This window comes from Larimichthys crocea, chromosome XXI (genome assembly GCF_000972845.2).
Source record: "Larimichthys crocea isolate SSNF chromosome XXI, L_crocea_2.0, whole genome shotgun sequence".
NCBI lineage: Eukaryota > Metazoa > Chordata > Actinopteri > Sciaenidae > Larimichthys > Larimichthys crocea.
In genome coordinates, this window is record NC_040031.1 from 9,894,620 (window position 1) to 9,908,177 (window position 13,558).

Consider the following 13,558-nt stretch of genomic DNA (forward strand, 5'->3'; position numbering starts at 1 on the left):
TCCCTATACAAGTGGGGTGGGATACATTGTCGTCAGATATTAAATGATATCATTAAAAGTATATTAACCTGACAAGCATCAGGGTGGTTTAGAATAAATAAATCAGGTGGGGTGAATCCGTAAAGCTGGCAGCAGGGTATGTACATACTAAACTAAGGTATCAAATGCTAGAGCGACAATGAGTCAAATCTGGAAGCGTCGTCAAGCAGACAGACAAGCCGTGTCACGAGACAAGTCTTCTGGAGAGAGTCACTACTCATGCAGAGATGCAAGAGAGAAAAGAGATAGAGATTTGACATGTGTGCGTACAAGAACGAGTGAGTATGTAAAACAGCTTAACTGGATTTCACACCTGATAAATAATTAGTTGTCAGGTAAATAATGAGATCATTATGATTGATATATTTATCAAAGTATAGAGATCTTTAAGTCATTACGAATCTCTAAGACTTTTCTTTGAAAACTATGTGTTGCATATACATTTCTGTTTCTAGATTGTCAATGACTTGAAACAAGGATATTATGGTATTAACACCCATAAGTAACCCCCCTCTTTGGTAGAGTCGATCAACAGGTGGGGAAATTTTAGGATCTAGGATACTTTAAAATAGACAAAAAGGGCTTGAGAGGGCCTTACTGATAGAGAGTAAACTGGAGTTTGCTCCCTATTTGAGCCAGGCAATTTGACTTCCCCTGGATACAATAAAGCGAGTGGAGAGTTGCCTGCTCGTATTTGCCAGCACTTCCTGGATGAGTATTAAATATTGGCAAGGGGCACATTAAAGAAGTTGTTTAAGATTTACAGCAAAGAGTTGGAGGAACAACTGCAGTTAACTATCCAGGTATAGTCACATGACAGGTAACACAAAAGATCAAGATCAAATCTAGTCACTGAAAATATTAAGAATAACAATGGCTCAATAGCTCAAGGTCAAATGCAGGCATATGGGAGGCTGATGAGAGAGAGTAAGAGTACGTTACATGCTCTTGAAATTAAATAGTAAAAAACTGTTCTAAGTCCAAACTTGGACAGAGTCGGGATACATAAGTTAGTGGGATCTAAAAATGGGGTTGACAAACAAAAACTGAGAATTCCAATGTAACAAAATAATAGTTGCAACAACACTAACATGCTGCTATTCAGCTAGAATAATACAGCTGTTTTTAAAAGCCTTTACACATGTAGCAAAAGTGAATTACAGAGACAAACATCATCAAAAATTCTTACAAACACTAATATTTGATTTTTATTAGTGCCAAGGGAAACTAAGGAGCATGCTTTGCCCATATCAGAACATTTTGGAATGTTTCTGGCATCAACAACTTACTTGACCCTGGTGCCACCACATCAGCAATAAACGGTGGCCCTGAAACATTCTTAACCTTCATCTACATTCATTCACTTAGGACGATGGACAGCTGTAGGGCAACTTGGAAAATTATCTACCTAATTTAATTGCTATGATGCCTTATATCACAGTGAATGTTTGTTGTAACGTCACTCTTACTCTCTCTCATCAAGCCTCCCATGCCTTCATTTGACCTTGAGCTATTGAGCCATTGTTTATTCTTAATATTTTCAGTGACTAGATTTGATTGATCTTTTGTGTTAAATGTCAATGTGACTATACCTGGATAGTAGAACTGCAGTTGTTCCTCCACACTCTTTGCTGTAAATCTAAACAAATTCTTTAATGTGCCCCTTGCCAAATATTTAATACTCATCCAGGAAGTGCTGCAACTACTGAGCAGCAACTTCCACACTCTGCTTTATTGTCTCCAGGGAAGTCAAATATGCATGTCAAATAGGGGAGCAAATCCAGTTTAAATCTCTATCAGTAAGAGCCCTCTCAAGCCCTTTCTGTCTATTTTAAAGTATCCTTAGATCCTAAATTCCGCCACCCGTTGATCGACTCTCTCCAAGGGGGGGGGGGGGGGGCCGGGGGTGGTACTTGGGTTACTGCGGTGGGGGGTTTTGGGGGTCTTAGTGGTTAATACCGCCTAATACCTTTGTAATAAAGGTCATTTGAAAGCACCGCTAAAACGAGAAAAAGTTGATATGCAACACTGAGTTATAAATTGTAATTTGTGCCCACAAACATGGGTCTTTGCATAGGTCTTCTCTCTTCGTCCGTCATTTCTTTGTAGTTTTTCTTCTCTGTGATTTATCTTCTTACAAAAGTAACTCATGTTATATTAGTTAATAAATTTACCCCCCGGACACAAGCCCAAAATACCGATTAGGATACAGACAGCTGATGCTTACTGAGTTTGGCATTTGCTGCATTCTATGTTTCACTTTCCAGCTGTAAAGGTACATTTTCACTGTGTAATAATTCCTACTTAAAATAGGTAAACTTTTATTCGTTTGGCAAACTGTTTATTCATTGATTAGGTAAATTAAAAATACCAGTTACAGTAAGAAGACATGTTCTTGTATTCATGCTTCCTTCAGTAGCTAATCCTTTCTCACAGATTGTTTAATTTGTTTAATCGATCAACCAAAATAATTTATATTATATTATATATATATATATATTATATCTATTATAATAAATTTATATATATATATATATATAGTTTCAATAAATAATGAAAATATATAAGTACTCCATGTGATGTGAAGGTGTAAGAGATCTGTCTTTGGTATTCACACTCATATGTCAATCTATTAACACTTTAACTGACTCCGCAGTCCATTCCAAAGCCTTTTTTGGCCACATGCATGTCACAGCACTTTGAATGTCATTCCGACTGTTGAGCAATACTTGTTGCTCAACAGTAATCATTTTAAAATGTGTTCAACTTGCAGTGTGAAAAACAAATTTCCCATTTAATTGTCACCCAACATAGTGACATGATGTTGCAACTTGAAAAAGCTAAAGACTGATTTACATTCAGAAATTACTTTGAAATTAAAGTGTGCCCAATAGTCACTTACATCACACTTCTAGCCAATAAAGCAACATTACACTCGAGTTTCTGATGTTGTACTAAATTTCACAAGCATCATTACAGTAATAAGTGACAACAGATTATGATTTGTTTGTTTATTTCATCATTTACTTGGCTCTGTCAAGTTTCTAGTTCTAATGAATTTGGTGGTATATTTTCCCTAGACAGCTTTAGTCTATTTCAGACTGCTAATATGTTTATTGTTTAACATTTTGTCACTACTACAGAAACACTAGGAACTAACTGTTGTATAATAAATGTTTAAATCTATGTACATGTGCATGTTTGTTTTGTGTGTGTGAGTCAGGACAGAAAAAAACAGCTGTTACACAACAGCTGACATGTCATGATTTGTCAGCTGTGAAGTCAGATCAGTCATTCACATGTTTGGCTCTGTGGTGTAATTAATTTGTATAAAGGTTGTTACTATTGTCTATGATTAGTTTAGCTATTTTTATTCCAGAAGTTACTTCAGTGACACACATTGCTTTTTCCTGCAGTTCATTTCCCTAACTTCTACCAAGGTCAGGCCATTTGGCAATGCAGTCTCTCTGCAGATGAGAGACAGGTTTATTAGGTGTCCTTCAACTCACCCCGTTGACTTTGTCTCATTTCCTTGTGGCCTTAACAGTATGTTATAAAACTCCCTATTTTATGTACACACCACAACAAAAGTACATTCTGCATTAATTAATAACTGAAAAAAAAGAGTTACATTCAAAGTCATTAGTTACCTTTCATGAAAAACAAAGACATGAAAGTATTACAGACAGCAATTTAAGAGCAACCTTTTCATCTTTATTGTTTCATCATGAATTATATCATATAATATGATTTGACACAGTGAAACAGTCAGTGTGCTTTACTCAGCAGCTTCTTTTCCCTGTAAGACACAGATAAATGATTTGTGTGAGTTTTTAATCAGTTAGTTTTATAAAAAACATTTTATATTTTAAAATCTAATGCTTTGTAAAGGTGTGACTATAATGCTGTTAAGAATCAGCTCCAACATACTGACAGACATGCAGTGAAACAAAGAATTAAGTTTGTTATTTTAGGGTTTTTTTTTTACCAATTGACATTATAGTTTACCTTGCCAGAGTCGTGGCTCTTTGCTCTCATTTTGTTGACCTGGGACTCTGCAATGTCAGCACGCTCCTCAGCCTCCTCCAACTCATGCTGGACCTTCCTGCACTGACAGGAAAACATTGGACATACATAGTATCAAGTTCCTTTGTTTAAAATAAATATTTTGTCCTTACCGCTTCCTCAGCCTGCCTCTTGTAGGCCTTCACCTTGAGCTGCAACTTGTCAACCAAGTCCTGCAGCCTGGTAACGTTTTTCTTATCTTCCTCATTTAAAAAGCTGTGATTTGTCGCTCAGTAAAAATCTTAAAGTGACGGGGGGGGGGGGTCAGTCAGTTGAGCAAGGTTATACCTCAAATAATGTATATGTTATATGCTTCACTTCTGGCCATTTAATTGTTTAAAATGCACTCACTTGGCTTCCTCAAGCTCCTCAGTACGCTGGATAGCATCAGTTTCATACTTAGATCTCCACTGAGCCACCTCACTGTTGGCCTTGGACATTCCACGCTGCAGCTCAGCCTTAGCCTCCTGCTCCTCCTCAAACTGCTCCCTCAGCACTACACAACGGGCTGATTGCACTCCATGTCTATGACCACATGGTGGTGATCAGCCTTTATTTGTTCTTTGGCCCATAGCCATGAATTTAAATTAGGTGGAAACAATCCAAGTTACTGTTCAATTTCAAAGAGAAAAAAATGAATGAAAAATATACCCTGCTTGGTAAGTACATGGAAGTATATAAGTGCAATCAAGTTGCTTACCTTGGTGTGTCCAAATCTGTACTGGTCATGATCAACATCAATTGACCCAAGCAGCTTCTCTGAAGCCTTCTTGTTGTCCATGAACTGGCCATCAGGGATGACACTGGCATTCAGCACCTTATATCTTTGATGAGAGAGTTAATGGTCAGTGTGTGCATTTTCTTTTAATAGTCTGTCATCAAAAATGATGTTAGAAATTCCAGTGATAACTCTGCTTGAAGTCAGCATAGGGGATTCTGCTGGGGAAACCTTTTGTGCAGATTCTGATACCCTCCAGCACACCGTTACACCTGAGCTGGTGGATGACCAGGTAGTTCTCCATCAGACCTGTAAAAAGATATTCCTCATTTACTTCTTTGAATAAATTCTCTCTCAAGCAAAATTTAAGTCATACCAACAAAACAAGACCACTTCTCAAACACTCCACTGATATTAAGCTCTTCACGTACCTGGGATCTTTGACTTATTGGGAATCAAGCAGCGCACAAAGTGAGGATGTGTGCTCCTCAAGTTTGTCATCAGCTTGCCCAAGTTTTCCTGTAGAGCCAAAATTGTAACTCATCATGAAATGTCATAATTTGGAGTTTGAGTATCAACTGTAATATGATTTCATACAAGTTTGTAATGTTAATCCTTACCCTGAACTGTGAAGACACAGTCTGCATAGAACCACCCTTCTTCTTGCCTCCCTTCTTGCCACCACCAGTCTGTGTGGAAAAGTGATGAAAGATGTTTTGGCAGAGTAAGACTAAGTATTTACATAAATTCATGCTATAGATAAAAAAAATGCATTCTCTATAACCACTTACTCAACACAGGGAGTATACGGATGAGCCAGCAGTTTAACTGAGGATTTCTGGTAGAGCTGCACAACAGACTCATTCAGTGGGTCCTTGTTCTTTTCCAGCCAGCCGATGATATTGTAGTCCACAGTACCAGCATAGTGCACCAGGGAGAAGTGGGCCTCAGGCTTGCCTTTGACAGGCTTTGGCTTCTCAAATGCTTTGTTTTTGCCAAGATGCTGGTCATACAGCTTGTTCTTGAAGGATGTGTCTGAGGCCTTGGGGAACATGCACTCCTCTTCAAGGATGGAGAAGATGCCCATGGGCTTGAAAAAAGTTAGAGGTATGTTATTAAGTGATGAATAAATGATATACAACTGTTTTAAAGTCAAATTAAAACATTTAGAAAAAATGACAACAATAAATGATCACCTTTTCAATCAGCTCAATGCAGGCAGCCAAGTCCATGCCAAAGTCAATGAACTCCCAGACAATACCCTCCTTCTTGTACTCCTCTTGCTCCAGGACAAACAACTGTTGCAGTTTCTCATTGGTGAAGTTGATGCACAGCTGCTCCATGCTGTTGTACTGTGAGTGGACAAATACTCACATACATCATTTTTGCAGGCAATAAGACTGATTTAGTCAGGAAACATGTCAGCTGCTGAATTATTGGAAATCAAAGATTTCAAAGCCAGCAATGTCCAGAACACAGATGAAGAACTTTACAAGTCTTCTACCACACACTGTAGCTTCACATGGACTCCTTATATTCAGTCAGGTTTGCTAACAAAGCAAGGCATAAAGCAGGGTATTGTGCCAAATATGATTAGAAGGACAGCTGAGTCTTGATGCATTTGAAATATTTTGCTGGCACTAAATTTGGGACAATCTACCTACCTGTAAGGTGGTATTAGCTTTTGGGTTCTTTTGAAAAAAAAAAAATATATAGAGATGAAACGATTTCATACGGTTTCATATTAAAATGTGATTAAAAATTATAACATCTAACGGTAAGTTGTGCTATTATCCATTACTTCTTAATTATTGGCTGGGCAGAATATTCTTTCTTTTGAAATTATGTTTTAGGATTTGAATTTTGTTTTATAAATTTCACTATTGTTTGAAATTTAATATCTGACAGTCCAACAGCAAATACATAATCATTTTAATCATCATTCAAGCAAACATTTATTTAATTATCTTTAATTTAATTGTAATACCATTAATTCTACTGCAAACTACCCTAGTTTTAAGATTGAACAACAACGTGAGTTTGATTTAGTGGTCAGTGGGTCAGTTGCCAGCTAACTTGGGGTGCATTGAGGAACACATGTTGCCTCTGTGAGACACGTTTGTTAGGGGCCCACTGCCTTTATCCATCCTGTAATTTGAGGAGTAGCTTAAAGATTGCAGTGTGGAGGTGAAAGAAATGGGCATGTCAACAATGGGAGGGGTAGAGTTGTGGATTGGTTGGTTCATGGACCAAAATACTGCTTTAAACTTTAACGACATACTGTAAGTGTTTATAAGTTTCAGTAATAATTCCAACCCTCTTTGCACTCTGATTGTGCTTGAAACTGTGTGTAACTGTGAGATTCCTTGTATGTATACACACAATTGAACAATCAAGCTGATTCAGATCCTCATTCTGAAAAAAAAAACACCGACATGATGCTGCTGTTACCACTATTGCTGTGACTGAAAAAAAAATTTAAAATGTATTTTTTACGCAAAGCTATACCAGGCTAGAGGTCACATTAAGTGTACGTCTCTAGTACGTCTTTATGGAACATTGGTTTGTCTGACAAAATCACAATCCTGTTAACTACTGTGCACTTACAGCGAGTATGCAGCTGATCGATGGCTTACAGCAAAACCCTCCCACTTCAGAGTTTACGTCACTTGGTTAAATGCTACAGCTGAACTATTTCTGTTACTTTGAGAAGAAAAAAAAGAACTTTATGTGTATTTTTAATTTTTAATTGGCAAATCCAGTGCCATTAATTTAGGATTTTGGTGTGATCCCTAACTGATTTTAACTTTTGGCATTATCTGTTTTTTTGTGTGTGTTTTTCTTGTCGGTTTTTTTTTTAAATTGTGCAACATTGAGCAAAATATATAATTAATTTCATGTTTTCACCAAATGTTTGCTAACCCTAAAATTTTATGTGCTTGCATTGATCTAATTATGCCTCCTCAACATAAACGCTTTGAGGTCAGAGGTCAGTTTGTCTGGTAGAGGTGGGACTTTCTAGGCACAAAGTAGATGTTGAAGCTTCTGAGAAAAGCCAGTTAGCGTATTAGTTGCCAGTGAGTGAGATGGCATAGAAAGCTTTGACCACTCATGGTAAAATCTAGTATTTGCATCTGATAAAAAAATGAGGTTAAAAAGAACTGCAGATCACCAGTGGTCGAGAGGATGAGTGTCTTGCTTGTTCGTTCTCCAAATCATCTTGGAGCATTAGACTTGAGTTCTGAAGCACCACTGACTAACATTCACCAGTTCTTTTTCTTCACCGTGACAAATGAATGGCTCCTTATAATAATAATTGGTAATCTCCTCTGAGAATTTCAGACTGCTTCAAATCAGACACGTGTGTATTGATGTGGTTGGATAAAGTCATACTGCACATTGCCAAAGCTGAGATCTACATGTCCTGCAGTGGATCCTGAGGAACATTGCAAGACACGTGGGTGACTTCCAGTCAGTGCTTAAACATGTTTCTACACTGTAAAATAAATAAATAAACATTTTTCTACAGAAAAAAATACTTTTCATGCTTTCTTAAATTACATATACATTTATGTAAAAGGGGAAATAATTATCTGTAATTAAACGTATGGCTCATTATACATAGAAATATATTGAAGGGTCATAATAATTCAGGTAAAATCTGTAAAATAACTGTTTTTTCTTTTGAGAGTTATGATATTTGAATTCTCATCTGAGCCAGGTTCATCTGGTTTCTACTGATCTAACAGGAGCCGTGCTGTGGCTTCTTTGATATAATCAAAATGAAGCTGTCTCACAGCTGAACTCTTCATGTGACGAAATGTCACTCAACGTCGCCCAGACAACTCAATCCAATTTTTCTTTTCTATTTTTTTTTTTTTACTTATTATAATTTATTATTATAAACTTATTATCTATATCTTTAATTAAGCGGATCATTTATAGAGAGCGTCTTTCTATCCACACTATGTTTCCTTGCCAGTCCATAGCAGCAGCAGAAACGAAACCAAAAGTATTTTCATCCCTGAGTTTCGGTTTAATATAAAACACATCCCGGCTGCAGAGAGGTGCAGTCTGCGGCAAAAGTGGTCGGTGAGTCTTTATTTTATTCATAATATTACTGTTATCTCACCTTTTTTTAAAAAAAAAACTTTCAGTCGGTTAACCCTTCGTTGTGTGGCTGCACACAAAGACTGACGACACAAAGCCACGCTCGTTACCTGAAATGACCCGGTGGTGCAGGACATGACATGAGGACGATGATTAAGAAAAAACAAAACAAAACACTTGTTAAACCGATAAAGACTTTAACCTGGGACAAAACGTTTGCATTGATGAGAGACGACAACAAAAGGGATGAGCCAGCACCTGAAACAACAATAATAAAACCTTCATGAATATTAATGTAAGCAAGACTATCGTCGTTATCTTATTACACCTCCACGAATCGACCTAAAGTACAAGTGTTATTAACAGTGCTATCCTTAAATAATACTGATCCATTTCATAATTCAATAAATTAGCAACTTTAAATTAATAAATGAGGAGTTTGTGCTAATAAAATGGACTCCTCTCCAATCCCTGGATCCACTTTGCAAGTTGTGGCTTTCTGTATTGGTGGTGTGGAAGACATCAGTGCTCTTTAGGTTCATAGCTCTCTGAAGTATCTATGTGCTTTTATTTTCCTGATTAATTGGAACAATAAGAAGTATAACTGGCTCCCTGTAGGTGTTATCAGGTGTTTGATTGTGTGCGGATGTATACACTCCTGTTTGTGTTTCTTCAGCTGATGGAGTCTGACCATGGATGAGGAGCTTGACCCTGATGACAAAAACGTGAACTCCGTCTTGGCACAGGAATTCACAGAACTGCTCGCCATCCTTAGCAGGCAGTCGACGGAAGTCATAATGAAGTTGTGCCAAATGATGCCCGGTGATGCCGGGTGGAACATCATACAACCTGCGTCTTCTTCAGCCGAACTAACAAAACACATCAAAACCATGTTGGATTACTTCATGTTGGCTAACGCTGCAGATTGCCGTAAATTCCTCGAGGCCATGTGCATGTTGTGTGAGGATATCCCCATGCACCTGGAGTCGAGGCTCATGTCAGTGGCAGGGTATGCAAACGGTGAGTATAAGATGATGCTATAAATGTGATACTAGTCTTTTATTTATGGTGCCACCTCACGCTGAAGTGTTTCACCGTGCATGTATGCACTCATAGTGTCTTTATTCCAGAATAAACAAAATTAGAGCCCAGCAACAGCCTCGAGTTAGAGGAAATGAGGAAACAGATCCTCATGTGCTCAGTTTCCTTTTATTTTTTCATCAAACTATTTTGATGATAGCATTTTGAGAAAAAAATAAACATTTTGCTATGATGGTTGTTTGCTGCAGGAGTTTATTTCTTCAGATGGAAGTCAGCGGATTCAGAACAATACTAAACCAGAGAGGGCTGAGTGCTGAATTTGGCAGAAACTACATCCTGGGTTTAACTTTCATTTTTACTCACTTGGGGGCGTGTACACATAAGAACTGTTATTCAACTTTTATGCATTTTTATTCAATACTTGTGTAAAAACGTTTGTTGGTTCATCAGTAAAACATTGGATTTTAATTTGGAAAGAAAAAAGTCTAATGTTTTTGGTCTTGCGTTACTTATTTCTAAGAACCATAGCAGGCTACAGAATAGTGCAAATCATAAAGTAACTACGACTTTTCCAGGTTCCTCTTGTTTTCGGTAATTACACGTCAATAGTCATAAAGCCATACTAATAATACTCTGGACTGTGATCTTGATGTGTGTGTGTGTGTGTGTGTGTGTGTGTGTGTGTGAATATATGCAGGTGTGTGTGTGTGTATGTAAAGATAATTATAAATTGTGCTAGCTGCACTGGCATGCATAAACACACATTCAGTCTGCACTACACACCCGGTTATTGTTGACTCTGTGTGTTGTGTATTTACATACTGAGAACATTGAAAGCACCTCCCCAGAGATAAAATACATGATACAGGTGATCAAGTGGCCTGTTTTTAGGCGAAAGATGTTTGTTAATTTGGGATTTGCTTCATTATATTTTATTTGCTTTGTAGTAAAAGTAGATTTGATATAGTCATATTAGCAAACTAAAGTTAAGAAGTGAAAGTGAAAGACTGCTTTGGGGAGAAAAATTGTTGTGGTCACATGATATAACAAACATAATAAATCTTGTGACTTTCCTTTTTTGTTTTACTTTGGAAATCCCCAGAATTTTTAAATGATTCAGAAACCAAAAGTGACAACTGAAGATTAGTGCTGTGTGCAATAGGGCTGTCAGCGAATATTCTTAATTCGAAAAATACCTATACAAGTAGTTATGTCTCGTATTAGTTTGTCCTCCTGTTATTGACATAATGCGCAAATATAGATAGTCAAATGGTTCAAACCTATGTGTGTTTTTTAGAGCGAGTATTCGAACGTCATTTTGGAGCAATTTTGACAGCCTTAGTGTGCAACATATGCAAATGTTCTTTTGCATATTTCCCAGTGTTTTTATGTGCTGTGTTTTGTATGTGTTTCTTTGCTCTGCTAGATGACTGTGAAAGTTCCAGTCCCACTTTGAAGGAGGAGATGCCAACATCGCCGCTTTCAGAGCGTCAGCTCGTCAAACGCCCACGAATTGGTAGAACATGCATGAAACAACCGTGCTACATTGCAGCTTACTTTCACATGCACAAAAGGCAAAAGGCTATTCACTAGTTAAAGTTAAGACAACTGGATACAACATGGCGGGGTCAGCCTCGCTGCCAGTCTGTCCTACTGGTGATTGCAGTATTGTATTTACAGTGTCTGTAAAACTGAAGGCAGGCCAAGTCAAAAAGCACACGATGTCATTTGTTAACTTTTAAAGTTTGAATATTTGTAAAGTTTTCTCAAAGGTGAGAAAAATAAAGATGTCCCTATAGAGTTGTGACCAGCCAGTAAAACCAAAAGTGAAATGAGAAGATTTCCACAGTAATGATGTAAATGTGACAGTAAACCAGGCATCTGAGGAATGTTTCCTGGGGTGAACTCTCTTCTTGTGTTTAGTGCTGAACCAAAACAAGTTAAAGCTTACATGAAAAACTAAGAATCAACTCCCTGTGCATTAAATGTCAATTCCTAGCATCTGATTTTTGTAGGATGTGAGCATTTTAGATTTTATGAGTCATTTTATTTTTACTAAATGTTTTACCTTGGATGGTGAATCAGTGGATTGTGTCATTGCACATGAACAGGCTGTTGAAGTGAAATGAGGCAATATGTCCCTATTATGCATGCAATATGACAATTTTCTCTGCAGTTATATTTTTTATTATTTTTTTCTAATGTATGTTACCCACAGACCATTGGGAACAATACATTGCTGCAGTGGTGCCTTTACTGCTGAAGAGGTGGGAGCGACTCAGTGAGCACCTGGTGGGAAAGGTCCTGCTGGAGAATGTGTGGGTCAGCCCGAGAACGGTGAACAGAGGCAGGGACAGACCTGATCAAACCCCAGGACCAGGAGACAGAGGGAGCAGAACACCAGGTTAGCATGATTTCCTCTTAGTGTACACAGAGGATCTGCTACATTTATTTGAAAGTCTGATCTATACATGTAAGTTTGAAAGATGGTGAAGCATAAAACCTTCCTACTCAAGCAATAAAAGTCTGATGTACACAAAGGTATTTCACTAATCTCAGAACCCGATGGCGATTATGGGTCTTTGGAGACCAGAGTGACGTTGGAGACGTTCCTCCAGGGATGTGCAGGAAAGGTGACAGTTCTCCTTGGCCAGTCTGGATCAGGAAAAACTTTGCTGATGTCTAGTTTGGGACAACAGTGGGCACGTAGACTTGTAAGTTTACATATTTGTTATTATTCAAAACCTTAAAAAATATTTCCAAACTGCTGGACTAGTGTCAAGCTGCACAAAAAAATTCATTGAAGCTACCAGTTTCACTTTAAGGGTACTCCACCAATTTTACATATCTAGGTTTAGGTCTAGGAGAACTACCATGTGACCAAACCTCTGCAGCCCACATCTCATTTCTGCTTGTGGCTAGAAGCTCACCCACCATGTTAGCAGCATAACACACCCGAATGTCAGACCAAACTGTCTGCAGCCCAGTTTCATTTTTAATAATGTGTGCCAGGTTTCAAAACCCGAAGCCTACAATGCCAGTTATCTTTTGCAGATGAAACTCAGCTCTATCTGTCATTTCCTCCTGTCGACCACTCTGTCATGGATGAAAGCACACCACCTCCCAGCCAAACCTACTATACACCATGACAATTGTCTCCTCATGTCTTGACTCTACCAGGGTAGCGAGAAACATGGTTGATGACCAACTAACTTCTCTAATCATGTCGCCTCGATTGTCATCTCATGACTAGATTACTGTAACGCTCTCCTGACAGGCCTCCCAGCCTGCACAGTCAAACCTTTTCAGATGATCCAGAATGTGGCCAACATGTCTGGTTTTCAATCAACCCAAAAGGTCACATTTACCCCGCTGCTCATCTAGCTCTACTGGCTAACTGTAGCAGCCCACATTAAATTCAGATCGCAAAATGCTTGCCTACAAAGTAGTCTCTGGTTCTACACCCTTATACAGATATGTTACCCAAGGCAATATATCAGATTTCATATATATATTATTTTAATTTTTTTGTCATATATCCAGTAGTATTCCCCAAGACCTCTAAAAGACTTTGATGAGTAAAAT

The 13,558-nt window shown here is 38.0% G+C and overlaps 2 protein-coding genes and 1 long non-coding RNA gene across 6 annotated transcripts in view; 1 reads left to right on the forward strand and 2 right to left on the reverse strand.

The window, feature by feature from the left end:
• Positions 1–3,751: 3,751 nt before the first annotated feature.
• Positions 3,752–4,600, reverse strand: LOC113744242 (uncharacterized). The gene is made up of 3 exons (XR_003461383.1): positions 4,393–4,600; positions 4,048–4,144; positions 3,752–3,838 (listed from the first exon to the last, which is right to left on the reverse strand). It is a non-coding gene; the product is annotated as an uncharacterized LOC113744242 (long non-coding RNA).
• A 394-nt stretch (positions 4,601–4,994) lies between these two features.
• On the reverse strand, positions 4,995–6,180 carry LOC113744016 (myosin heavy chain, fast skeletal muscle-like). The gene is made up of 5 exons (XM_027272983.1): positions 6,019–6,180; positions 5,619–5,912; positions 5,443–5,511; positions 5,254–5,341; positions 4,995–5,131 (listed from the first exon to the last, which is right to left on the reverse strand). The coding sequence occupies exons 1-5, from the start codon at positions 6,163–6,165 to the stop codon at positions 4,995–4,997; spliced, it is 735 nt and encodes a 244-aa protein (XP_027128784.1). The 5' UTR covers positions 6,166–6,180.
• A 2,635-nt stretch (positions 6,181–8,815) lies between these two features.
• Positions 8,816–13,558, forward strand: part of nlrc5 (NLR family, CARD domain containing 5) — a 31,061-nt gene continuing 26,318 nt past the window's right edge. Inside the window, exons 1-5 of one of the 4 annotated variants that reach the window (XM_027272563.1) lie at positions 8,816–8,914; positions 9,609–9,952; positions 11,400–11,489; positions 12,192–12,377; positions 12,515–12,687. In XM_027272563.1, coding sequence (XP_027128364.1) covers positions 9,625–9,952; positions 11,400–11,489; positions 12,192–12,377; positions 12,515–12,687 — 777 coding nt within the window. In that variant the 5' untranslated portion in view covers positions 8,816–8,914; positions 9,609–9,624. Of the gene's footprint in view, positions 8,915–9,089; positions 9,228–9,608; positions 9,953–11,399; positions 11,490–12,191; positions 12,378–12,514; positions 12,688–13,558 lie in introns of those variants that run through there. The other 3 variants (XM_027272566.1, XM_027272564.1, XM_027272565.1) reach the window with 3 other exon arrangements.

Excerpts from the sequence above, each read along its gene's own strand:
- LOC113744016 (XM_027272983.1), bottom strand. The coding sequence starts at position 6,165 with ATGGAGCAGCTGTGCATCAACTTCACCAATGAGAAACTGCAACAGTTG. Across the intron at positions 5,512-5,618 it reads CTCATCCGTATACTCCCTGT|ACTGGTGGTGGCAAGAAGGG; the intron begins GTTGAGTAAGTG and ends TTTTCCACACAG. Across the intron at positions 5,132-5,253 it reads CAATAAGTCAAAGATCCCAG|GTCTGATGGAGAACTACCTG; the intron begins GTACGTGAAGAG and ends ATCTTTTTACAG.